The sequence below is a fragment of the Gymnoscopelus braueri genome (assembly GCF_963280865.1).
Source record: "Gymnoscopelus braueri genome assembly, chromosome: 2".
Lineage (NCBI taxonomy): Eukaryota > Metazoa > Chordata > Actinopteri > Myctophiformes > Myctophidae > Gymnoscopelus > Gymnoscopelus braueri.
This window is the reverse complement of record NC_137604.1, coordinates 30270087-30297004: the sequence shown is the minus strand read 5'-3', so window position 1 is coordinate 30297004 and position 26918 is coordinate 30270087. Positions and strand designations below refer to the sequence as shown.

At 41.2% G+C, this 26918-nt stretch overlaps 1 protein-coding gene across 1 annotated transcript; it reads left to right on the top strand.

The window, feature by feature from the left end:
- Nucleotides 1-1747: 1747 nt before the first annotated feature.
- On the top strand, nt 1748-26013 carry LOC308095038 (atrial natriuretic peptide receptor 1; the record flags this gene model as incomplete). The annotated part of the gene is made up of 26 exons (XM_080441953.1): nt 1748-1931; nt 2617-2738; nt 2853-2942; nt 3037-3182; nt 3877-3968; nt 4356-4502; nt 4883-5037; nt 5143-5278; nt 5723-5814; nt 6397-6529; nt 7830-7908; nt 10544-10625; nt 10738-10833; nt 11270-11347; nt 11665-11769; nt 12036-12107; nt 13247-13418; nt 16617-16769; nt 17225-17399; nt 19296-19439; nt 20455-20578; nt 22442-22510; nt 23246-23420; nt 23841-23939; nt 24354-24445; nt 25578-26013. The coding sequence occupies 26 exons, from the start codon at nt 1748-1750 to the stop codon at nt 25623-25625; spliced, it is 3060 nt and encodes a 1019-aa protein (XP_080298079.1). The 3' UTR covers nt 25626-26013.
- Nucleotides 26014-26918: the final 905 nt, after the last annotated feature.

Here is a 26918-nt window from a genome sequence, read left to right as displayed (position 1 = left end):
GAGAGAGAGTGAGTGAGTGAGAGAGCTTACAAGTACTGTACTTGTAAAAATCAATTTTAATTAAATGTAGTCTCAACTGCTTTGAGGTATTTTTTTGTCACTGTACATTTGCACATACCTGTACATGAAATGTGTCCCCTGGTAATAGGCCTACCCATCCTAACGGAGCAGTGGGCACTTTTAATGCAGTGCCTGGGAAGCAGTTAAAAGTGTATAAGTGTCTTGCTCAGGTGCACTTCAGCACACAGACAAGTTAATACTTGTTAGTTCACTAAATATATCTGTAATTTGCATTTATGCTGCTGATATTAACTGAGATAACAAACAGCATTTAACACCCTCTAGTGGCTAGATCATGAACACTTAGCCTACAGTTAGGCCTATGTTGAAATAGAGGTAGAACTGATGAATTTCATGATGAATTAAGCATTTACTAATGCTTAACTAATGCTTTATAGTGTATAGTTATTATAAAGTGCTACCAGTAATAATAATACACAATAATACAGTAATACTTATACAGTATCATATTTGGTACAAAACGTATCACACTTGTTGTTCCACGCAACAGCAGGATGTTTTAGAGCAGATGTAAACTATCATCTGTGTGATTCTGACTAATGTTCCTATTATTGTCCAACTGTTTACTTAAGCAGTCATTGAGATAAACAGCCATCAAGTGGTTTTATGTTCCCAGAGCTCTGTAGACCTGATTAATTGATCGACCGGCTGAGAACCATGGGATTTCTCTTAGAAAACTCAAAAGTGTTTTTTTGTTATGTCTGGGCTCTGGACAGGGTATATCATTCCCCGCAATGCTTTCACCCTGACATACTGTAGGAAACATTGTTTGAAGTCACGTTTTTGTTTATTTTGTTATTTTTTTTTCGGTGCAGCACTTGCAGAACATTGTACTGCCTCACTGGTAAGTAGATTTCATACACTATACAATATAAATACTTTAGGCCTACAGGTTATTATATAGGTGGATGTTAAAATGTCTTAAAATTTCAGATTTTCCTTCAGTAACCTTCTGACATGAACAGTAATGCAGATAGTACTGTAGATATGCAAAGCAGGATCGACAAAATGTATGGCAATGTTTGTTTTTATAGTTTGGTAAAACTTCCTATGAAGCCTTTGAGCTATAATAAATAGATACCTTCATAACATTTAAATCAGCCATAATGTGTTATAAGACTTCCTATAAGCCTTCATAATGTCTTATAAAGTCAGGTATCATGATTGCTCATAACCACTCGACCTGGCATGAAAAGTCTGTTATGAACATGCTTTCTGTAACCAAAAATGAGGGTGAGGCATACCATAACACCTTCAAGACAGATTATTGTCTGCTTAAAGTAAAAGGCGCATTTACCTCAATGTGTTTAAGTAAAACCTAGTTTTACAACACTCTAGTTTTTAATTTACCTCCTTATGAAAATGAGTTATACCTATATAAACACATTAGAGATAAATGCTTCCTTACCATAAAGATGTTATGGCATGTCATAACATCACGCTTCATATATTTATGGAAAGCACCATGTTGTCCATGAAACCTGACATTATAAAATATTATTATCCAACTTATACTAGTTTTACAGGCATTAGGCATGCATTATATTATGCATTATGAAGGTATCTACACTATGATGCATAATTTCAATGGTCTCAAATTGAGCTCTACTTGTTGAGTGTCCATTGTGAACAAGTTGTCCCTTTCCCGATTCCCAGACCTACAGAAATGTCATTCCTCTGTTGGTTCATTCTGCAAGTCTCTCTGTCCGGGGCGAGTGTGGTTGAAGGGTCAACGTTCACCCTCCTGCTATCTCTGCCCAACACGTCCGTGCCCTTCAGTGTGGGCAGGATCGGGGCAGGGGCTCTTATTGCCATAGACACTGTGAACCAGACACCATATCTGTTGACAGGTCAGAGCCATGTACTTTTACCCATTTCCAGTGGTGGAAAGTAACTATACTGTACTTAAGCACAATTTTGAGGTATTGTTCTTAAAATACTTTATACTTCCACAAAATCTCAGAGGCAAATATTGTACTTTTTACTCCACTACAGTTATTTGAAAATTTTAGTTACTTTATAGATTTAGATTATTACAAAATAATAACCAATTAAGCCTTTTCTTATACTTAATCTATTCGAAGAACTACAAGTTCACAACGCAGCACTGCGTCACATTAAATGTGACGCAGTGCTGCACAAATGTTGTGCTATTTTTGAAAGATTTTGAAAAAAAAAAAAACTGTTGAAAAAAAACTTTTGAAATGGGACATTATGCATAATGAATACTTTTGGCACTCTAAGTACATTGATGCCAATATTTGTTTTACTTTTGGTACACCACTGTACTTCTTCCACCACTGTCCATTTCATATGACAACACCAGGCTATGGTGTTTACAGACTCAAACTCCTCAGATCCTTGTTCGTATTTCCATTTGGGCTCATAGCTGTATTACATTTGTAGTTTGTCCGGCCCTCAAGTTCCCTTAGCATAGCTTGTCTGTGTACTCTGTGAAGAGACTAGCCATGCAGGGTCATAATTTTGATCTCCCCTCATTTTGATCTGATGCTATTTCAAACACTACTATTTCAGGTCACAGTCTGGAGTACGACTATGTGGATGAGGAGTGCTCTGATATCAATGGTCCAGGAAAGATAGTGGAGAAGCAAAATAAAAAGAACTACAGTGCTTTCATAGGTCCCAGTTGTTCAAATGTAAGACATGAGTTGTATCACATTCAACAATGTCCACATCTCAATGTTTTTCACTTCTAGTCATCATACATTTAAAGGTAAAAGGTAAAACTGCTATACCTTCTTGTACCATAGGTATGTGCCATTGCTGCTAAACTTGCCGTCTTCTGGAATATTCCTGTCATCAGTCCCACTTGTGCAGACCAGCAGTTTCTAAACAAAACGGTGAAATAATGCTAACTTGTGATAACATTAGGTGGGCAATTGTAGGCTACTGTTATCCATCCATAATCACCTTCTTATTTTTCTCTGAAAACAGGGTTACCAAACTCTAACCCGAGTCTTTGGTCCCTTCACTAAAATGGGTTCCTTCTTTGTGAAGATTTGTGAGAAGTTTGGCTGGAAACGCATTAGTATTATACATGACCCCAGCCCAGTCTGGATTATACCAGCTGAAGGAATCAGGTAAATACAACTCACCCTGACCGATTCAAAGTATTGGGAACATTCAAAATTAATTTTTAGTTTCTTTCCAAAACATATATACTCTACTGCCAGATTATCCAACCAAGGTCAGGCGTGAAGGCTGATACACTGAGCCTGCAGTTGGATACACAGAGGGCAAAGACAAATGTTGGGCGATAATGATTTTTTATAGAGAATTTCATCAACACTTTAATAAATATATTAACATTTTTGTCATTGAGGAACTGCCCCGGTGAATGAAATGGTAGTCCACTGGGATTACCCGACAGTGTGGGGAGGGAGTTGGCTGAAACCACTGCAGATGTGTCCTCAGCTGGGAATTTTACCAAACCATCCACAGCAACTGTCTCTGGTGGCCAGTTTTGAGGCTTTAGCTTGCGCTGAATGGTCAGCTGCCGTTTTATCCCCAGGAAAGATACGGTAACTGACCAATCCACGTAAACTCACCCTGTCGGTTCTTTCATCACCCATCAGCCTGAAAAAATAGATTATGTAATTCATTTTTATGTGCTGTATTAAAGTTACAACTTACGGTAAACCTAGTAAACTACTGCAGCTTACACCATGAAATGGTCAAAGGGTATTAACAGGAAATGTTGCTTTCATGCCATGATTCAATTTGAGATCAAATTAGAATGAAGCTCTCAGTATGTATACTTTATTTTTCTTCTAGGTACCAAGCTCAGGTTAGTAACATCACAGTGGCTAAATTTGTGGTATTTCAACCACCCCTTGCCCAAGACAAAACATCTCTTGCACAAGCACGTACACTGATGGAAGTAGTGGATCGCATATTGATGGAAGTAGTTATGGTCTCACGCAGTAAGTAACTTTGTTTGATATTAAGTTACCTTTTGTGACTTTTTCACAAATGAGGGATTGTGGATATCACTAGTATTCAAATATGTATCCCTTCAAATGAGGACTTTATTTCCTTGAAATTGTTGTATAAAAGAATTAACCTTTTAAAATTTTGAACTGGGTGCACTTACAGGTGTTGTGCATTGAAAATAGTAGATCTGCAAGCTCACAAGGTGTCGCAGAGCGATATGTGAGCTTGTAGATCTACTATTTTCAATGCACAACACCGGTGAGCAACCAAGTACAAATCAAGCCTTCTGAGACATACTATGTTTTCTTGTTCTCCTACAGTCATTGTCCTGTCAGTGCGTGGCGGTGCGGTACGGGACTTTATGATTCAGGCACACAGAAACGGGCTGATCGACGGCGATTATGTGTTCTTCTGCTTTGAACCTTACCGTCTGGAAGAAATGTTTGGCAGCTTTGACTGGAGAAGAGGTTGCCAGAGATGATGGGTTGTATTTAATCTATAACAGTCACATGTAAACGTTAGATTCATGACTTTATGCCTGTTCAGTTTTACAAAAAAATTATGAGTTTAGAAGCAAAAACTTTAATTGTTAATAATTGGACCTAATTAATCCCACGGGGGGAAAGTCAGGTTTCAATATCTTACTCAAGGACATCTCGACACTGCCAGGGCTGGGAATTGAACCTGGGGCCTCTGCGTCCCTGATGCAGGCTCTCTACCCATTCAGCTATGGCCGATAAGAGAATTATTGATTAGACAATAATAACAAAGTTCTTTTTAGAGCAATACCTCTACGTGTTACACAACTTGTTTGGGTTCATTAAAGTTAGTGGAGTTTTGTTTTCAGGTGATGAGGACGACTATGTGGCCAGAGAAGCATACCAGGCTTTGTTCCTGTTGTCTTTGTACCAGCCAGATGATCAGAGGTACTGGAACTTTTCCAATGAGGTAATTCGTCGCTCCAAGGATGACTTTGGCTACAGATACGGAGCTAACGAGAAGGTGGGCCTGCAGCTAGATGCTTCCCTGTTCGTTTCTGTTCCAAATAACATCCTGGACATGAAGAGATAAACCTCTGATTGGCTGGTGGTGACTGTTTCATGGCAGGTATCAGTGTTCGCAGCCATTGCCCATGATTGCGTGTGGCTGTATGCTCAGGCCCTAAATGAAACCTTGGCTGAGAACGGGGACCCTTATGACGGTATCGCCATCACCCGCAGAATGTGGAACAGAACAATCACAGGTCAGCCGTGTCTTTCTGCCACGCCTCTGTCTAGTTGGGAAAGTGGCAGTAAATTGAAACGTGTTAGGGCAGTGGTACTCAAAATGGGGTCCGGGGACCCCCAGGGGTGCTTGCAGCAAAAGTAGTTAACATAGCATCACAATCATTGTAACCACTTTATCCATTTATATGTTGGCTATTCAAAAATAGTAGATCTACAAGCTCACAGCGCGTTGCTGTGAGCTTGTAGATCTGCTATTTTTGAACATTAAAACAAAAAGATCTTGAATGTATTGGAACATCTTTGATAAATTAGATTTTTTTTTTAACTCAAATCTTCTCTCCAGGGGGTCCCTGGCAAACCTTTTCTGATGGGGGTCAAATAAATATAATTTAGGGGGTCCTTGAAATGAGAAAGTTTGAGATCTACCAAGTTAGGTGACACCCCGGATGCCTTGTCATTAGGAATACAGGGTGATGTAACAATGGACACCACCGGAGACCGAGAGTCAGCCTACATGATGAAGCACCTCCAGGGACAGCAGGGGGAATTCACAGTGAGACGGTCTCATATTTGTCATTTACATCTTTAACCACTTGAACCGTTAGCGTGTGTATGGGGTTCAAGAATGGTTTGCTAAATCACAGATTTGATGCCCATTACTTGCTTTGGCTCTTACGTGGGATCAATTATAACATGAGTATGATTTTCTCTATTTTTGAAAGATTTTCTAAATTAAAGTGAAAGTGGTTAAGAGCGTCTGTGGGGTTTTTATAACTTTTGAACCAATGAAAAGTATTAACAAGAGTTTGTGACTAAATACTAACTACATTGGATTCATTGGTACACTTCTTTCCATCTCCTGAAAAGTAACCGTTTTGGAAGGACGATATGTAAAATCTTTTAAACATTAAATAATGAAATAATTAGCAAGAAGCATTATTTTGTATTTTTTAATACTGTAGCTTTTCACTTTTACTCCCGATCGCAACATAATAACTGAGTTATCAAAACCAATAGTCTGTGGTAGAATTTGAACTTTTTCCAAGGCTCTTGAGTGTCATTTTGTCTATCAAATGTGTATGTATGTTTTGTATTGTGTTGTCCATAATCCTTGACTATGCCCTCTAATACTTAGGTTTTAGCCAACTACTTTGGCGTTAAAAAGGAATATGAGTCTGTGCTGGGGATCCATATCGACTGGCCTGGGGGAAGAAAGAGTCCACCAAAGGATACACCTACATGTGGCTACCATGGGGAATTCTGCAATGGTAACATTTTAGATTCTCAGTTATTTTGTAAGGCAAAATGTCAATACATGACACACACACAAACACACACACACACACACACACACACACACACACACACACACACACACACACACACACACACACACACACACACACACACACACACACGTTTGTATTTAACCATAAGCCTAAGCCAAAAAATAGCAGATCTGCCAGCTGACAGTTTGTAGATCTGCTATTTTCTGGTGCATGACACTGGCATGCAACTAAGTATAAATCCATAACTCTATCTCTAATCCCTAAACCTAAACACACACACGCACGCATGCGCGCACGCACGCACGCGCGCACGCGCGCACACACACACACACACACACACACACACACACGCACACACGCACACACGCACACACTTTATTTTTTATTGCAATGCAATAGTCAAAAGGCACCACAAGAGGGCTGTAGTAGGCTACGCTATCCTTAATCCAAAACTGAGTGCAAGTTGTGATTCCTGACATGATCCATGCTCTTGGGTGTGTGCTCTGGTGTCATGCAATCTACCTCTGGCTCTGTCTTAGCTTGATAGCAGAATGCTATGAATAATTCACCTGTCAGTTTGGCCAAGAGGAACCTTTGTTCAGTTCATACAGTTTTATTAAAGTCCTCCACAGCCTGCAGGTAGCCTAAAGCTCATAAAAATCTGGGGCTATTTTGCAAGAAAGTTGTATTCTCGATATCAGCTGTCCTATTTCCACTGTTTTCTGTGGATTTATTTGAAACGCAATACGTGCTCATGAGAATGTTATTCTGGCTGCTGTCCAGTTTTTCTTGGCAGTAATGACTGCGTGCAGATGGCCCTGTGAAGAGTTGGAAGAATGTACGGCTGTTTGGATTTTTAATTAAGGCTAATGAGCTATTGTAAGAAGAACATGGACCGAGTCAAAAGGAGGCTTTCCATCACTTTATATATAATAGCTTTGTGTGATCATAACAAGCATGAACAATAACACTAATAATGAGTCCTTGCTGGTGATGAGATGAATAAGGCTCCTCCTACACAGCATAATAATATATTTACTAGTATAGTGTGCAAATCCAAACAAGTTTCAAGAATTAACATTTGCACAATTCCACATGTATAACAAAATATGCATTTTCGATAACTAAATTAAATACTTATTAAAATACTTTAAGGCCCTCGTGGTAGCCTAAGGTTTTGTTTTCTGGTTGATTTATTTGGTTTTGTTTGTTTGAGATGACAAAATGGTGAAAGGCTCTTTGGGTAAGAGCCATATCATGTCTATTATTATTGTTACAGATCAGAGACTCCTGATTGCTGTGGGGATGATTGCTGGTATTTTGCTTACCATGACACTAGCCATTTGTGTCCATTACAGGTATGCACACACACACACACACACACACACACACACACACACACACACACACACACACACACACACACACACACACACACACACACACACACACACACGCACGCGCACACACGCGCACACACACACACACACACACACACACACACACACACACACACACACACACACACACACACACACACACACAACCAAAGTAAATGGTCACTGTTGTACGTAAGTGATTTCTGCACCTGTATCTGTAAACAACTACAGATGCTGAAGCTAAAGGACAGTCTGGCAGAGCACTATCTTTGCCTTTCTCTTTCTCTTGCTCTCCTAAACACAAATACTCTACTCTAAACCTAGTCTCTTTATAGAGTTCTTACGTCTAATGATTTTAGAGATGGGAAGATCTCATGCCTGCTGTAAAGCTGTTCTGTTTTTTGGGCTTTTTTACCATGTCGTTGAAATGATTGGCTTCAAATTGGAACCAGAACAAGACCGTCTGCCAATCAGTGTCACCTGTGGCTTCATTAAGTGTGCTTCCATAGCAATGTGACAGGTCTTTGTGGCTTGCAATGTGGGACTGCTGTTCTGTTATTTTGGAGAAAATAACAATTCAATAAAGTCCTCATTATTTTAGAGGATGATATTATCCCAGGTGAGCCCTCGTCTCCCATTACAGTATTTTACTTCCGAGACACATGAAGGGACTGAAGTACTCTGGACACGAGGTAATTAAAACAAAACAAATTACATAACACACAAAGTTTAGCTTTCAACTAATGAAGTACAATGCTCTCCAAACAAATTAGCAGAATAAACGACAGGGCAGCACTCCCACATGGATGCCAGTGCTGTGCTATTGTGCTGCATTACAGCTCAACACTTACAGTAAACAGCCCACGCAGGTGGTGCTGATTGGCAAAGGGAGCAGGCAGTGCATAATGCTATTCTGAAGCTACCCGTATACAAATCATGGGTGGATGTCTGTACAGTACATTATGAAGCTATAGCTTATTAGGCTGCAAACAACATTTCAAAACAGGTGATAACCATAACCTATTCCGTCCACCACGGCTTGCCAACAACTTGTGGTGTGGTTGTCACATGATGCCATTGGCTGCTCGGTGCAGTTTGCCTTGATGATGATATGCATACGGTTGGCTTTGGAATAGCGCTGGTCCAGAGCGTTAGTGAGAACTCACTAACGCTCTGGACCAGGGCTAGCTTTGGAATAGCCTACGCGTGAGCAGGCATCAAGTTCCAATCAGAACCCCATCATCTTGTTGACCTGGAAATGTCAGGTGCTCCCAGTGGTGAAAAAAGTACTACATTTTTTTACTTAAGTAAATGTATCAATACTGCAATGTAGAAATACTCCGATCCGGTAATCAAAATGTACATAAAAGTACAAAAGTATTCAAAATATACTTAAAGTACCTAAGTGCTAGCCTGGCTCCAGGCCATAGACCCCGCCCACTCCTTCAGTCTGATAATCAGGCTACTTAAGTACAGTACTTAAGTAAATGTAATTAGTTACTTTCCACCACTGGGTGCTCCTCTTTGTTGCTGGAAAGGAACAGAATACAACAGAAACCAAGAGCACAGCACAACACATCCAGTCAAATATGGCCACTTGTTCAAGTGCCCGCAGCATCCCTGATGCCATTGGTACCGCAACACCTACTTTTCACACAATTGAGTTAATAATTTGACTATTTTTACTCTGTATAATCACTCAAGCTCTAGTGGGGTCCTTCAGAGTGTTCCAACTGATATGACCCTTTCATGAGAACAATTGACTTTCCTTTCCAGAGAATTTCTTTTAATGTACGCCCTTGTCTGTGAGCTGGGAACTCAAAGCTGTCTGCCTTTTAGAACGAGAAATGTTAATAAAAATTCATGATTGGGTGGTGAACTCATCTGGCACAGCACAGATGAAAGAAAGTGCTGCTCAGAAGCACTGATAGCTTACGTCTATGGGTCAAAATATAAGGATAAAAATGTGTATGGAGAGTATTAACTGAGGAGTCTTTGTTTAAAAGGAATTCATGAGGCCACATAATTATATTCTGTGAGTTAGCTGGCTATAGGTTTTTGTAATTATTCTGTCCTCCTGGTTCTGTAAAACTCATAATTCTGTATAAATGATAAATTACTCAAGCCGTTCTGGATATTGTTCGCAAATCTGAAGTTATGGTAAACTATCAGTAAAACACTTTATACACATTATAAAGGATATAGCTCATTGATATGTTTGACCACTTAAACCATACATGTATGTATACATACGGTGAATAGTGAAAATAGCAGATCTACAAGATCACAACGCGTCACAATAACAATGGCTTGTAGATCTGCTACTTTTTGCTAATCTTGGAGTCAATATCTGGCAGCATGACAGACAAAATGTAGTGATGACCACTATAACTCGAGTCCCTATTCTAGGGGGAACAACAAAAATAGCAAATCTACAAGTTCACAATGCACCGCAGTGTGACGCGTTGTGAGCTTGTAGATCAGCTATTTTTTGGCAAAGACATTTGGTGTAGAAAAAAAACGAGTACAGTGCTTGGCTCAGGTTAAATTGCACTTGCCTGGTGTCATACAATATGGTGCATTTACTGACAACAGTCTTGTCATTGTGTTACAGGAAGCACATTCTCCATGAGAAGGTGATGTTGTGGAGGGTTGAGCTCAGTGAGGTAACAATAATGACCTCCTCCACCTACACGGTCAGGAAGCCGTGTGCATGTGTGTGAGAAATGTGGACAGCAAATTGCGGTCCACGTTTCTCTTTTGTGCTCCACTGGTCACTGATCAGTATTGATGGTTGTAACATTTCAGGTTTCCTTCCTCAACTCCAACCCTTCTCACGCCTCCTTGGAGTCAATACTTGGCAGCATGACAGAGCGAAATGTCCACGGAAGAGCCATCTACAAAGTAAAGGGACATTATAAGTGTTTGATTGATTGAATACTTTATTAGCAGTTTGCAAAAAAGAAGCACAGGAAAGTACAGTTCAATACAAGGTCTGCTAAGAGGATTTTAAACCCTTGTTTCCATTGGGGTCCTTAAAAGTGTTTTCTTTTTTTTTAAATTATTTTTCATCCTACAGTATATGTTAGTGGTTCTCAAAGTGGGGTCCAGGGACACCCAGGGGTCAATGAGGATGTGCCAGGGGGTCCCCAGTGTTAAAATGTGTTAATATAGCATCCAAATCAGTTTAACCACTTTAACCCTATTTTGCATCAGCTATTTGAAAATAGCCGACCAAAATATAGATGCCAGGGTTAATGTGGTTAATTGCCTGTGCCGTTCTGAAATGGATGTTGTCACAGTGCTGAAAATGTTTAAGCTTCACTGCATTATATTTCAGGACAACATCTGCTGGGTGCATTTTCTAAGCGTAAAAAGCGTGAATCTGCATGGAGATCTAATCAATGAGCTGAAACAGGTGAAAAAAGACATCGAAATCTCTAAACAGATTAACACACACACACACACACACACACACACACACACACACACACACACACACACACACACACACACATACACATACACACAGTAATGATACTAATACTACTATTACTACTGTATTACTATTACTACTACTGCTACTACTACTACTACTGTAGTACTACTACAGTACTACAACTAATAATAATAATACTATAATTACTAATTGTGTAGTTATTCACTGTACTGTATGTGTCTTGTGTGCTTGTTTGTGTGGATGTGTGTGTGCGTGCATGAATGGTTTTATTTTAGTGCAGAGATTTGAGGCATCCAAATATCTGCAGCTTCATCGGCGCTTGTACGGAGCCTTTACAGCTGTTTCTTATCACTGAGTACTGTCCTAAAGGCAGCCTGCAGGTAAAACAGACCCCCCCCCTCCACACACACACACACACACACACACACACACACACACACACACACACACACACACACACACACACACACACACACACACACACACACACACACACACACACAGTTACACGTCAAGCAAACTTCCTCAGAGAATGAGAGGAGAGAGGGTAGTATCCTACTTCTAACAACCATCACGACTCACTTCCACAGTACTTCATTACATGGACCATAACCTTTTTCTTTAACCTGCCTCTCTCATCCTTTAGGACATTTTAAAGAATGGCTCTATCAAGCTTGACTGGAGTTTCAAGTACTCCCTGATGCTGGACATTGTAAAGGTCTCTGCTTTTCAACTTTTGTCTTAATGTATTTCACTTAAACCCTACAGTATATGACTGGTGTTGGTTGACCAGGGTCTCTACTTGGTCCTCTATTGAAGTCTACAAGATCACAACGTGGTCCGTTTCAATGTGTTATTTTCGACAAATTTTCGTATCAGACTAAGTGCAGACTAGGACCCAAAAGCAGATGAAGCGAGACTGAGCAGCTCAAACTTGAACGGTTTTAAGAATGAGTATTCCAAACACTGGGCAGGCAGCAGAAGACAACGAGGCAAAACAAAAACAGGCAGAAGGCATCAAGCCAAAATGTAGTCATTAACACATCTCCACGAACTGCCAAACACAGATGGGAAAGAGTCCAGTTTTACAGATAGGCTGACCAGGGAATGACAGCAGGTGATCAACAGACAGGGAGCCACACAGGGCCGATGAAGAAGTGGAAACAGCTGCGCAACTGGGACCGAAGTGAGACTCAATGGAAAGTGGGAGTGGCCGAGTGAAGAGACAAACAGAGAGAACTGGGGAATGGCAATGCACAAAGGGGGCAGGGGAGATGCGCCGAATGTTTGCCTTTTATGACATGCCCAGGAAAGGAATGCTGCGGGGTTCATGTTGTTAATGTACCTTTTAGCTAACTTATCAAGTAATTCCTCAAGCGGAGAAGAAAAATGCAGCACTGTACGTGGCCATGTTATAGTCAGTGAATCCCTTTTTATGGCACTGCAAGATACTGTATGTGTATGCGCCTCAACAACAGTTCATGCTCTGGAGTCTTGTGTTGTGATTGCATTTCCACACCATGGAAATTAATAGGCATACAGGCTCCAAATTGAAGAGTTGATGTTGAATTGTGTGTGTGTGTGTGTGTGTGTGTGTGTGTGTGTGTGTGTGTGTGTGTGTGTGTGTGTGTGTGTGTGTGTGTGTGTGTGTGTGTGTGTGTGTGTGTGTGTTCTGCTTTGGCAATGTAAACGTATGTTTTCTCATGCCAATAAAGCCCTTTGAATTGAATTGATGTGTGTGTGTGTGTGTGTGTGTGTGTGTGTGTGTGTGTGTGTGTGTGTGTGTGTGTGTGTGTGTGTGTGTGTGTGTGTGTGTGTGTGTGTGTGTGTGTGTGTGTGTGTGCGTGCACATCCTAGGGAATGGACTATCTGCATCGTAGCCCTCTACACTCTCATGGTCACCTCTCCTCCTCTAATTGTGTGGTCGACAGCCGTTTTGTCCTGAAGGTGACCGACTACGGTCTGACCCACCTGAGACGACCAACTTTCAACCTGCAGCCTCTGGGGCCGTCCTCAGAACAATGGAACAGTGAGTAGATGAGGGAAAAGTCGGGTGGAGACAGAGGTAACGAAATGAGGTTATTCACAAGTAAGACGCGCGAACGCGGGAAGCGAACGCAATTTTTTTTAAATAAATATGAAAAAAAAAGATTTAAAAAAAAGTCACCAATAAAAAATTAAAAAAAATTACAAAATAAATCTGCGTTAAAGGGAGCATCTTAGAAAAATACAAATTCACTAAAAAAAAACTTTGAATGTTTTTGAACAATTCAACAAAGTGTTTGAAGTGCCTGTTTCACCCACTTCCGGGGGGCGGAGCCAAAATCCGAGCCCGAAGTATTTGTTCGTAGACCCCCACTTAGGGGGGGTAGAAAAAGTTTCGGAGCGATTCGGGCACTTTTCATTTAACATGGGGTTTCAATGGGGAGTTTTTAGGAGCCTTCTCCGGGGCGTGGCTTCCGGGGGAAGGGGCGGGCTTAAACGCAACCTTGACAGGTGTGTTCAGTTTTCAAAGACCTTTCATTTGATGTATGGTACGTCTAAATTGGACATTTACTTATCTCAGAGGAGCTGCAGGCAGGCAGTGAACACAGACACACACGCACGCACGCACACACACACACTCACAAGCCGAGCACGGTTTCATAGTAAGCTCCACTTGCGCGGAGGCGCGCCTTCGGCGCGCCTCCTTCCGCTGCGTTCGCAATTATTAATGACTGGTTATTAGTCATCCATTCAGAACTACTGTATGCTGTATATTCTCTATTTACTTGTGTGTTAACTGTCATACCCCTGCAGTACACACACTGTTAAAGTATAAATGTTCGTTTAACTCTGAATGGGACCAAATGGATCACATGGACCCTTAAGACTTAGCTGTGTGCCGCCGTCTCGCACCGAGAATAGCACATCTACAAGCTCACAATGTGTTGCAGCATGATGCGCTGTAAGCTTGTAGATCTACTATTTTCAGTGCACAGCATGATGCACAGTCAAGTATAACTCAGGCTTTACTAGTTCCATTTGTGCACTCAGAATTAAATCAACACTGAGGATTTTACTGTGCAGTGTTATTGGTAATGCACAGTTCCAAAACAGTATTATACTACATAATATCATAGACGATCTATGACGCAATAATAATAATCATAATAAACTGTATTTATATAGCATCTTTCAAAGTGCTTTTCAAAGGAAACAACAAAAGAAAACACAAAGATAAAAAATAATGCAAAAAATCATGCAGATAAATAAGTGCATACTACATAAGTGAAAGACCAGCGCATATAGATTAGAATCAGGAGGAAAAGGCATTAAAAGCTTATCTATATAAGTGAGTTTCAAGGAGGGATTTAAAACGGGGACAAACTCAGCGAGCCTCATCTCCAGGGGCAGGGCATTCCAAAGAGTAGGGGCTCAGATGGCAAAGGCCTGGCCTCATTTTGTTTTTAAGCGACAGATTGGAATGTCCAGGAGTGCTTTATCCAAGGATAAGCAAGGTAGTGCAAGGTGGTTCATGGTCTAAACCTGTGCCTTGGGGGCTTGTCCTATAGCCTGACACTCAACCAGAATTTTCATTTTGTTTCACTCCATTATTCAGAACGAATGTTTTTTAATGGGCATGGCCAGCGATTCAGGGGCTGGAGCCACGCTAGGCTTGTCCAACTCCAGTTGAAATATAGATGGCGTAAAGTACGGTGCAAGGTGCAAAGGGGTTGTATTTATTCTCTGAATTAGTCATGGGTGTGTTTTGGACATAACATCAATTAGGCCAATCAAAGTGTGGTCTCCCATTCCCTTTAAGAGTTAACACAAGTGCTCCTGGCACATTGTAAATGACGGCTTAGGAAAGTTGGAGGAGATGTGAAACGGTTCTGCTTGTGTGAAGTGAAAGCACGTACAGGAGAAGCATTAGTGATGTGATAACATGAAACAGGGGTGGATCACGCTCCATGGCAGTGCTGCTGCCGACATATGTTGCGCATGCAGTCATTACAGGGCATTGCAGGAGGCATCGTCTTGAAATTATCGTCAATTATCCCGCTTATTACACGGCTACTTAATACATAAATTGATACATTGACCCAAAAGTAACAACAAAAATAAGTATTTCCTTGCTTACGGTAATGAAAGTATTCCATAAGTGTTGCGCTGGCCTCGGAAAACACGGAGGTGCTGATAAAATAGAAATAGAAATAGAATAGAAATTCAGTTTACTGCATTGTCTATTTCTCGCGAATGTTTCCAAAACATTCTTGAGAGCAATGTTTAGCTGTAAATGACATTGTACGTTTGTTTACATGGCTGCCGTGTTGGATACGGCATAAAATCAAGCAGCGCAGCCAGGTGCTCTGAGCCTTTGATTATAGACAGCGGTCTGTTGTAGAGCTCATCGGTCATTATCCAGAAATAACACGCTGAATTCAGTGATTATAACCAATCAGAATCAAGCATTCAACCAAGCGGTGTAATAAAGGTCGATAACAGCAGGGAAATGTTAGCCTGATTATCAGCCTGAAGCTGCGTGGAGCTTCAGTCTGAAATTGGCTGCAATGGCCGCGATTACCAGGGGAAGGGGATTCAAATTTCCCTAAACCAATCACAAGAGATCCACGGATCCGCCCACATCTGACGTCATCGCACAGCTTGTTTTAGCAGATATTCGCTGATTGGCTTGTCGTTAGACCACCCCCACCTCCGACTCTGATTTGACAGATTTTTCTTCGATCGTGAAAAGCCATAGGCTCACATTATGACACCAGACCAAGAGGAGCTCACTCAGAGAGTGGGCGGGGTCTATGGTCTGGAACCAGGCTAGGGAAATGTTGCACTTAGGGACTGTGTCGGACTATAGACAAGGTCAGAGCTGGTAGGCACAATCGCTTTCTGACTTTTCTCACTAAGATAGCGTGCCAACAATGCGCTTACCACACCTCATTTTAAGTAATGGTATTCAAGTAGTAGTATTTTTTATGACCTGAATGTGTTCCCATTTTAAGACCAACATGTACAGATGAGTGCTACTACATTTGGTAATGGGCGCTGGGCATGAAAATAACAAATACGTTAGTAGTCTTGTGTGTTTTTATGTGTGATGTAGGCCTACTGTCATTCTTGGAGCTGCACAATGCCATAATGTCAGCGTGTGACAAAACATATTCTCTGTCAGTGTCAATAAGATATTACAGTGTATCTTACTGCCGCCTCCTTCTCTGTTTGTCTCAAGCCCTGCAGTGGCGCGCCCCGGAGCTGTTGAGAATCAACATGCCTCCTGCTGGCACCCAGAAGGGCGACGTTTATAGCTTTGGCATTATTGTCCAAGAATTGGTGTTCCGCTGTGGTCCATTCTATATCCCCAACAGCAATCTCAGACCACAAGGTGAGTCTACCCTCCTGAATGTGTGTATTGATATGCATTTATGTATGTAATGAAATGTATGTGTGTGTGTGTGTGTGTGTGTGTGTGTGTGTGTGTGTGTGTGTGTGTGTGTGTGTGTGTGTGTGTGTGTGTGTGTGTGTGTGTGTGTGTGTGTGTGTGTGTGTGTGTGTGTGTGTGTGTGTGTGTGTGTGTCAGACAGACAGACAGACAGACAGACAGACAGAGGCAGAAATAGTTTGTGCCTGCGAGACATTTTGTAAAGACGATACACACCGGTGTTAGTTCTTTGCCTATGTCTTTTACAAACGCTGTGTGACGCACGCACGCACGCACGCACGCACGCACGCACGCACGCACGCACGCACGCACGCACGCACGCACGCACGCACGCACGCACGCACGCACGCACGCACCTCCCTTCTCTGGACACCCACACTCTCCTCCTGTACCTTCAGAGATAGTGGAGAGAGTGAAGGCAGGTGTTGGCGGTCCTCTGCGACCCCACAGCGACGCGAGCCAGTGTCCAGAGAATGTGGAGGCTCTGATGACTTCCTGCTGGTCTGAAAGGCCCGGTGAAAGACCAGATTTCTCCTCCCTCCGTCTCATCATGAAGAGACTCTGCCCCAGTGGGTGAGAAAGGAAACTCTTTTATTGAAGTTCTAAAAATGTAAACACACAACTGTGCAAACATTTTGTATGCTATATACAATATCCCATTCCCAACATAGATTTCTGAGGAAACATATACAATACTGTACTGTATATTTACAACAGTACATAATATACCAGAAATGTCATAGTCAGCACTGTTATAGCAGCACTATGTAACTTTCCTCTTTTTCCCCCGGATTTGAACCCGGTTTCCTGCGCAAGAGCTACATTTTTTACCATTGAGCTAATAGAGCCGACCCGCTTGCTCGGGGGATACATTTAATCATCAGGTCAAAATTTGTGTCAGATCTTGTGTCTATAGGTGAGACATGACCTTTGACACGATCTAAATGTCTCAATATAATAGCAGGGAGACAAAATACAACCACCCCAATTGTATAAGTTATATTGTATTAATATACTTATTAATTAAACAAAAGTCACATAGTGAGGCTTTAAGTTAACTGTACTCTTCAAGCATGATGCTGTAAAGGTCATGTTGGGGGTGTGGAGACCAAAGAGACTGAATGTGTCTTCAGGAGAACAGACAGTGTCATTAATATAACCTAGAGACAGCAGCTCATAACTACGCCAGCTTGACTAGACAGGACAGATTAAGAGACTGAGAAAGGTGGATAGATAAGGAAGGAGAGAGGGAACACAACACAAATTCCCTGAGAACAGCTTCTGTCAGATTACATCAGTAAAAGCATTAATCCTGAACCAGGGAAGAACAAAGCAACAAGTCCAAGCAAATATAGAAATATGGGGAAAGATTGTGGAGAGAAGAGATCGCAGAGGGTACAAAGAGATGTAATAAAACACAGATGCGGAGCTAGACAAGGACAAAAGAAACTGCCTCCTGGGATTCAACCATTCTATAGTACAGTGGTTCTCAAACTTTTTCATGTCAAGGACCCCCAAAAATATGTATTTGGCCGCGGACCCCCAGCTCAACATATTTTGTTCCAGGGACCCCCAGAAGCAAAGATTTGAGTTACAAATGTTCGCTTTAAAAAATATATATATATATTCAAGGATTTACACAAATTTTCACTATTTTTCTAAAATAGCAGATCTACAAGTTCATAGCGCGGCACTCGGTGCCGTGCTATGAGCTTGTATATCTGCTATTTTTTAATAGCCAAAGTATAAAATATGGATAAAGTGGTTCAAATGATTGTGACGCTTTATTAACACATTTTGCTGGGGACCCCCTGGTACCCCCCCCCCCCACCCAAGGACCCCTGGGGGTCCACGGTTCCCACTTTGAGAACCAAAGCTGTAGTATTATGCTATTATACTACAGTCAGTGGCTCAAATCTTTTTAATTTAACTCTGAGAGTGTACAATGGTTCCATTTTGTACACTCTCAGAGTTACAGACTTATAAGGGGCCACTGCATGGAACCCCATCAATGAACCGTGAGGGTCCCTGGACCCCACTTTGAGAAACATTGCTTATTAGTGAATACCAGAAACAAAATCTGTATTTCGTTCCTGTCGAGCAAAAACTTCTTATCTCCATATTTTCTTTTTTTTTGTAAATTAATGCTCTGCTTAATCATACTATAGCATCACACAAAGTGGCAAAAATAGCCGATCTACAAGTTCAAAACATGCCGCAGCGTGACGCGTTTTGAGCTTATAGATCGGCTATTTTTTGCTATTTTTGCATTTGAATCCTGAAAAGCAACAGTTTTGGACATAATATGAGGTTTCCACCCGACATCAATGATTGGTAACGGTATTATTTCCATGAACTGTCGAAAGACTGTTGTTTTCAATACACGCAGTATGAAGTCAAATGTCACCAAATTTTAATAATAAATGTGATAATCCCTGTCATTTGTCTGCCGGCATTATCTTATTACAGCGGGAGCGAGAACATATTAGACAACCTGCTGTCTCGTCTGGAGCAATATGCCACCAATCTGGAGGAGGTGGTGAGCGAACGAACTGCTCAACTCCTTGAAGAGAAGAGACGTGCCGAAGGCCTACTCACACAAATGTTACCACGGTAACAAATCAATAGGAAGCCTTGCTTGTTCTTTTTTTTTCTCCCTCCCCCGTGCATGTGAGGCTCGTGATTTCCCCTTTTCTATTTGGCTCTATCTCTCTCTCTCTCTGTATGTCTCTCATTGTCTAATTATGTACTTTAACCCATTCAATCCGGGAACGCATCTGTGTCACTTTAGATGTCTTTGGCTATTCAAAAACAGCAGATCTACAAGCTCATATGAGCTTGTAGATCTGCTATTTTTGGAAAAGAATCGTGAAAATGGGTGCAAATCTTTGAATATACATATATATAGCTTTTTAACTCAAATCTTTGCTTCTGAGGGTCCCAGAAGTTTGAGAACCACTGTTATTATAGCAACATTAGTTTAATATAATATATATAATAATTTTGGATTCAGAATACATATGTAGAATTGCCAGAAGCAAAGATTTGAGTAAAACAAAATCGCTTTAAAAAACATATATATTCATAGATTTGCACACATTTTAAAAAAAGATAGCAGATCTACAAGCTCGTAGCGTGGCACTCTGTGCTGTGCTATGAGCTTGTATATCTGCTATTTTTGAATAGCCCAAAGTATAAAATAATGGTTATAGCTAAAACTCTAAAATGACATAGTATGTGTTCCCGGATAGAATAGGTTAAAAAGCTTGCTATTTGCTCTGTTCTCTCTTGAATTCCTCTTGTGGCTTTGATTGTCACGGTGACCTTGGTCTCCCACTTCATCCATTTCTATCTACGGTTCTTATTATAAACGATAATTGCATATTCAACAAGCTACTTGAGCTAGGCCTAGGCTTTCTTTTGCGGATGGCAACTCTATATCAAACTTCAAAGCAAGTTCTACTTTTGAACTTGCATGAACATCCCTGGTATTGTGTGTGAGAGTGTGTGTGTGTGTGTGTGTGTGTGTGTGTGTGTGTGTGTGTGTGTGTGTGTGTGTGTGTGTGTGTGTGTGTGTGTGTGTGTGCGTGTGCGTGCGTGTGTGTTTACACTATACCTGTGTTTTTAGATCTGTGGCTGCACAACTAATTGCTGGGCAGACCGTGCAGGCAGAGACCTACAACTGTGTCACCATCTATTTCAGTGACATAGAGGGCTTCACGGCCATGTCAGCCCAAATCACGCCTATGCAGGTGACCATCCAGCTGACCTTCAGGGCACATCTCTGTAGGAAAGATGAAAGGCTCTCAAACACAAAGTGCTGCCATTATCTTTATAAGGCATGAAGCCAATTGCAGTGCTTTGTGTTTGGGTATTAGTCCTTCAGTGTTTATTTTTACAACTTTTTACCAAAGGGTAATTTATTTTTGAACTAGAAAAAGTGCTCCTCGGAGCACAGGTCTCCGCCAGGTCAGGTAGGTTATTATGGCCTCCTGGTGGCGCTATAACAGGCTAATGTGAAAAGGGGGACATTTCTTCCTCGGCCTAGTGGGAATGTGCGTACAAAATTTCACGGAAATCGCACACTGCGTTCATGATTTGAGATTTTTTTTCAAAACTGACCTATTCTGCAAACTTTGAAAGCCAATGTTAGGCAAATAGGATGGAATATGAAATATCGGACAAATCCATCTTGATCACATGACTATAGAGACACTGTGTACCGATTTGCATTTTTTGGACAGAATCTGAAGGAGTAAGAGGAAAACATTTGTTTTACAAAGGTCAGCCTCCTGGTGGCGCTCTAACAGGCAGATGTGAAAAATGCAGGGCAAAGGTTTTTCCTTGGCCTCTAGGGAGTGTGCGTGCAAAGTTTCACGCAGATCGGTGCAATTATAGGTAAAAACGTGAATCGGCCTGTTATAGCGCCACCATGAGGCTGATGTGAACGTTTTCAAGTGGCATTTCTTCCTGGGCCAAGTGGGAATCTACGTGGATAATTTCACGGAAATCGCATGCCCCGTTCATGATTTGAGGCATTTTGTTCAAAACAAACCAATCCTGCAAACTTTGGAAGCCAATCTTAGCCAATCAGGATGGAATATGGAAAATCGGACAGATGCGTGTTGATCACATGACTATAGAGATACTGTGTACTGATTTGTGTGTTGTTTGGACAAAATCTGTAGGAGTAATATCCAAAAATGTGTTTTGCAAAAGTCGGCCTCATGGTGGCGCTATGACAGGCTGATCTGAAAAATGTGGGGCAGAGGTTCTGCTGTGGCATCCAGGGAGTGTGTGTGTGCAGTTTCACAGCGACTGGGCCAACGGTGGCGGAGATGGACGGACACACGGACACACAGACGGACGGACAGGGGGCAAAACATACTCTCTCGCCATGCCTTTCGGCCTGGCGGAGACAATTAAAGAGGGGGGGCGGGGGTGACAAGGGAATTGACTGACGTCAAAAACTTGGAGTTAAGGCAAGCACCAAATTTCAGCTGCTGATAAATGTTCATTGTTCTCAGGCTGTGGTTTAGCCTTCTTAAAATGTGCTGTCAATTTGGCTGTCTGGGTCTGGACTTTCAACCGCATTGACCTCACCGAGTCTATCACAGAGGAGGACATTATGAAGGCTGACTTTTCTGCAATGAGTTCCTCTCTCTCTTCCTTCCCCTGCCTTCTGAAAAGACCAGTTGCAGTCTTCCTCAAGGTTGTCCTCCTCCATAGTTTAGTGTCAGTGTGAAGCTCTATGGTCGTCGTCTTCTCTTGACTGAACAGACAAAAGGAACAAAAGTGCACCGTTATACAACTATCCTACAGCAATTTCCACTTCGGTGCAACTTGTCCATTTAATGCAGTTTGGCCCTGGCGGTGGCATGACTAGGCTGGGATCTGAATGTTCATGACGTATTGATGAGAGGTGACTCATGAGTGTAGGTGGAAAGCTTATGAATAATGAATTAGCTTAGCATTCTTGTGTCAAAAGCGTTTTTGTTTCTTTTGAAATTCCTTTACATTTCTGTTTTAATGGCGTTCACACGTCATGTTGGTTATTATATGTGAGTGAATGAGGGCTTTGTTTTATGTGCTGAAAAAAACTTTCTTTACTGCAGGTGGTAAATGTGCTGAATGACTTGTACACATGTTTTGACCAAATCATCGACAACCATGACGTTTATAAGGTAAAAGAAATAACACTATATTTTCTGCATATATGTAAAACCTCATATCTCCATATTTCAACTTTTTGGTAAATGAATGCCCGACTTCATCATACAAGGACGTCGCACAAAGGTAGTGAAAATAGCAGATCTACAAGCTCAACGCTCGCGATGTGACGCATTGTGAGCTGGTAGATCGGCTATTTTCACTATTTTAAAATGTTTTTGTTATAATAATAATGAAGGACCGGTTTTGGACATACAAGGTTTCCACCCGACAGCAACGATATGCATACTTGTATGTATACACATACAAACATATGTGTATTTATACATGTACATGCACATAATACACTTATGTATACAGTATGTGGCACATGCACATGCACATGCACATGCACATGCACATGCACATGCACATGCACATGCACATGCACATGCACATGCACATGCACATGCACATGCACATGCACATGCACATGCACATGCACAACATCGGCGCTAATCTGAAGTTGTATATATAGACTGGACATGCCGTCCAGTGGGGGGGGGGAGAGCTCAATCAGCGAGAGGTAAAGGGGGGAGGGAGAGTGAGGGGGATGGAGGCAGGGAGAAAGCCTGTTTCACGCAAGCAATAACCCATACCGAAACCTGAATGTGCTGACCGTTGCTTCGCAAAGCGACGTGTCAGCACAATAGCCCCAGTGACATATCATTTATATATATTTCAGTGTATTTGTGGTCTTGTTTTTCCAGGTAGAAACCATTGGAGATGCCTACATGGTGGTATCTGGTCTACCCATCAGAAATGGAGATGACCATGCTAAAGAGATTGCCCGGATGTCTTTAGCAATAGTACATGTTATGAAGGAGTACCATAGTTCACATGTACCCCATCAGCAACTAAAAGTCCGCATTGGGCTACATTCAGGTAGAAGGCACAGCCGACGAAAATGTGCTTTTCTCTATAGTGTCTGTTGTTCCTCCCTTTTGACTGTTCTCATTAAGTTAACCACTTAAACGCTGTATACTTCAGTTGAATGGGGTCCCCCAGGGGTCTTCACTTGGTCTCCTCCTTTTTCCCTCAACACCAAAACTCTTTGCGAAAACAGCTGATCTAGATCTGCTATTTTCGCAGAATGTTTTATTTTTCTACCAGTGGGAGTAACTGCAGTGAATATACAACAAACAGATTGACATATATTTTCTAAATGCACATTTATTGTAAGGTAACTTAAAATAGGAAGTCAAATAAAATTGTATAAACATACATATGGTTAATTATTGTGGCAAGTGACAAGGCAGGCCATCTGATGATAAAGCCATGTCATTTGTTTATACTGTATTTCAGGTCCTTGTGTAGCGGGTGTGGTCGGACGTAAGATGCCTCGGTATTGTTTGTTTGGGGATACAGTCAACACTGCATCAAGGATGGAGTCACATGGATTGCGTATGTTGTGTCCAACCATTTCTTATTTACAATACATTGCAAGTATGCAGTAGCAAGTTACTAGAATTGAAGTCTAATCAAATGTTATTCAAAATGATAAATGCTAAATCATTTCAAATGATCTTGAAAAAATGTGCAATTTTGTTTAATATTTGTGAAACATTTTAACGGCACAAATCTTGTATGGGAATGGGTGTCCCTAATGTTTTCAGATGGGGGTCTGTGGCCTAATACATATGAATTCGGGGGTCCTTGTCTGACAGTTTGAGAACCAGTGCTGTAAAAGGCAGTCCCCTTAGCAGTAATGGCCATTGTTACAAAGGATACGACACCCAGCATGAGATCACCTAATCTGGCACAATGCCAGCGTCACAGCATGACGTCACAGCTCTAGTTCCCTTTTGTGTTCCTCAGCACTAAAGATCCATGTGAGTAGTTCCACCAAGAGTCTTCTGGAGACATTCGGGACATTCCACTGTGAGCTGAGAGGGGACATCCCTATGAAGGTAGAATTACTGCCCCTCATTCTCTCACTTCACTGGTTTTACTGATAACCACAAATGAAACTATGATGTATTCAGGCGTTCCCAAAGTTGGGGTTGTGACCCCACTTGGGGTTGCGGGACACTGACGCTGGGGTCGTGAAATTATTTTGGTGTAAAAAATATATATTATATATATATATATATCAATATTCAATCTAAAAATGATTACAAATAGTACATTTTACCCATCTCATTAGGTACTGTAATTGATTGATTGAATTCTATATTAACAAGATTATTAGCCTCGATCTCCAGGCTTTTATTGCTTAGTTTTGCTAAAAAATAAAAGCCTGGCCCAACGATAGCCCGTACTGGGTATGAGGAAGTGTTTCACTTCCCAACCAACCAGAGTGCAGTGGGCGTCGCTCGTAATGTTGTGTTAACGGGGCGGGGGTTGACGGACAGATCGGTGAACCAATGGGATCAGCCGCAGTTTCTCGCCGGCTCTTTACACCCGCCCCTTTATACACGAAATCAGGAGGGTTGCAGCAGGCTACAAGATTATTAACAGTACAAGTAGTAGGCCTACATTCAAAAGTCATACTAAAATACATTACAAATGCGCACCGAACGTGCAAGTTTATGTGCATAAATTACCTCCACAGTTGGGTGGGGTCGCAAGTCAATGGCCGCATTATTTTGGGGTCGTGGGCTGAAGAGTTTGGGAACCCATTATGTACAATATACTGTAGGCTATGCCAGGAGCATCATTTTTTATTTATGGATTATGTTGGGTAACAAAAAGCAGCCTTTCCGAACACGCAGAACCAGAAAAACTAAGAGGTTACTGCTTCTCAAATGATTTGATTTGAGGATGATGTAAAAGCATACAAACGTATACTGTACATTCTTGTATGACAGATGCCATTATAGTGTTTTGTCGCAGCCAGGATGTGTCAAGAAGAAAATTAGTACTAGTGTTCATTCTCTCTCTCGCTCTCTTTCTTTCTTTCTCTCTTTCTTTCTTTCTTTCTTTCTTTCTTTCTCTCTCTCTCTCTCTCTCTCTCTCTCTCTCTCTCTCTCTCTCTCTCTCTCTCTCTCTCTCTCTCTCTCTCTCTCTCTCTCTCTCTCTCTCTCTCTCAATTTTTTGTAGGGAAAGGGACTTGTGAGAACATTTTGGCTTTTGGGAGAAAACCTGTGAACTGCTGTGTTTCTTCTTCTTCTTCAGAATCATCATCTTTCACAGGTTTACATGGGTAAAACAATGGGTGAAATGTGTTTTTGTGCAAGCACCATTGTTTTTTTGTTGTTTCCAGAATAAGAGAAAGAAAAAGAAGAGAGGGGGGAGCAATGGGGAAAAGAAAGAGATTTTATTATGCAGTATACACAGCAACATGTTGAGAGTTAAAGGTAGGGTAAGTGATTGTCTTTGGTTAAAATAAGTGCTAAATAGCTCTATATTCTGATAGTACTCAGTGTTTGTTCAGTAACAGGAGTCTACATGTCTCTCCAGCTCTGGAGAGACAGAAAATGCATTTTCAGGTTGAAGCTGATAAATGGGTACCCTCTCCTGATTGGCTGAGATGTTGTCACCTACACATGCTTTAACCTTTTAACAAAAAAAAACGCTTCTGTTTAAAGCAACAAATAGTGTACCAATGGAGGCTAATATTGGATGTGTATGAACCTAATGAGATCTTTACAGCTTTGAAATCTTAACAGTCTGCACTGCATAAATATTCATCTGGTCTCCTGAAAGTAGAACAAATAGTTTATTTGTTCGTTTTGTGTTAGTTTTTACATTACGTTGTGTCTCTGCATCCTAATTAAACATGCATATTAATAATGTCTATAAACACTTAGAAATCTTTCATCCCTTCGCCAACAGCAAGCAAACATACTAAATTAGAATATGCTATGCTGTATTGTATAAAAGACACCAAGGGAATCACCATGTGATGTGATCCAGTACGCAAAACAGAGTCATGTATTTGTCTTGGACCCAGCAAACATTAAACAAACATGCATATATCTGTTAATTTAATCTACAGCTCAGGCTGTTGAATAACAGGCAATGATGATGCACTATCACTTTATGTATACGGCGTGCAAATATATATGATTGTGAATATACTCCATTCTCTCACATTTCTTACATACTTGATATAGCTGTTAAGCTACAGTATGTCTCTTACTTGCACAAGAGAGTCGAGACTCAGGTACTCTGCTTTCTTTTTTTTACTACACACCTTATGCATAATTAGTGTGGTTGCCCGAATGGGCAACCAGACTATTGTTTTACAGAAACTTTATTCTTTCTTTATAGATAAACAATATTTCTAACCGCATCACAGCCCACAGTTTATTTTTCCCAATTTAGTGCCATATGTCAAAATGACCGGCTTCACCGGGAATCGTGTGCTTGTATTTTGCTAGGAGATTGGTTGCATAGTTTTATTGATATTGATTTATTAGTGCATTAAATTTCCCCATC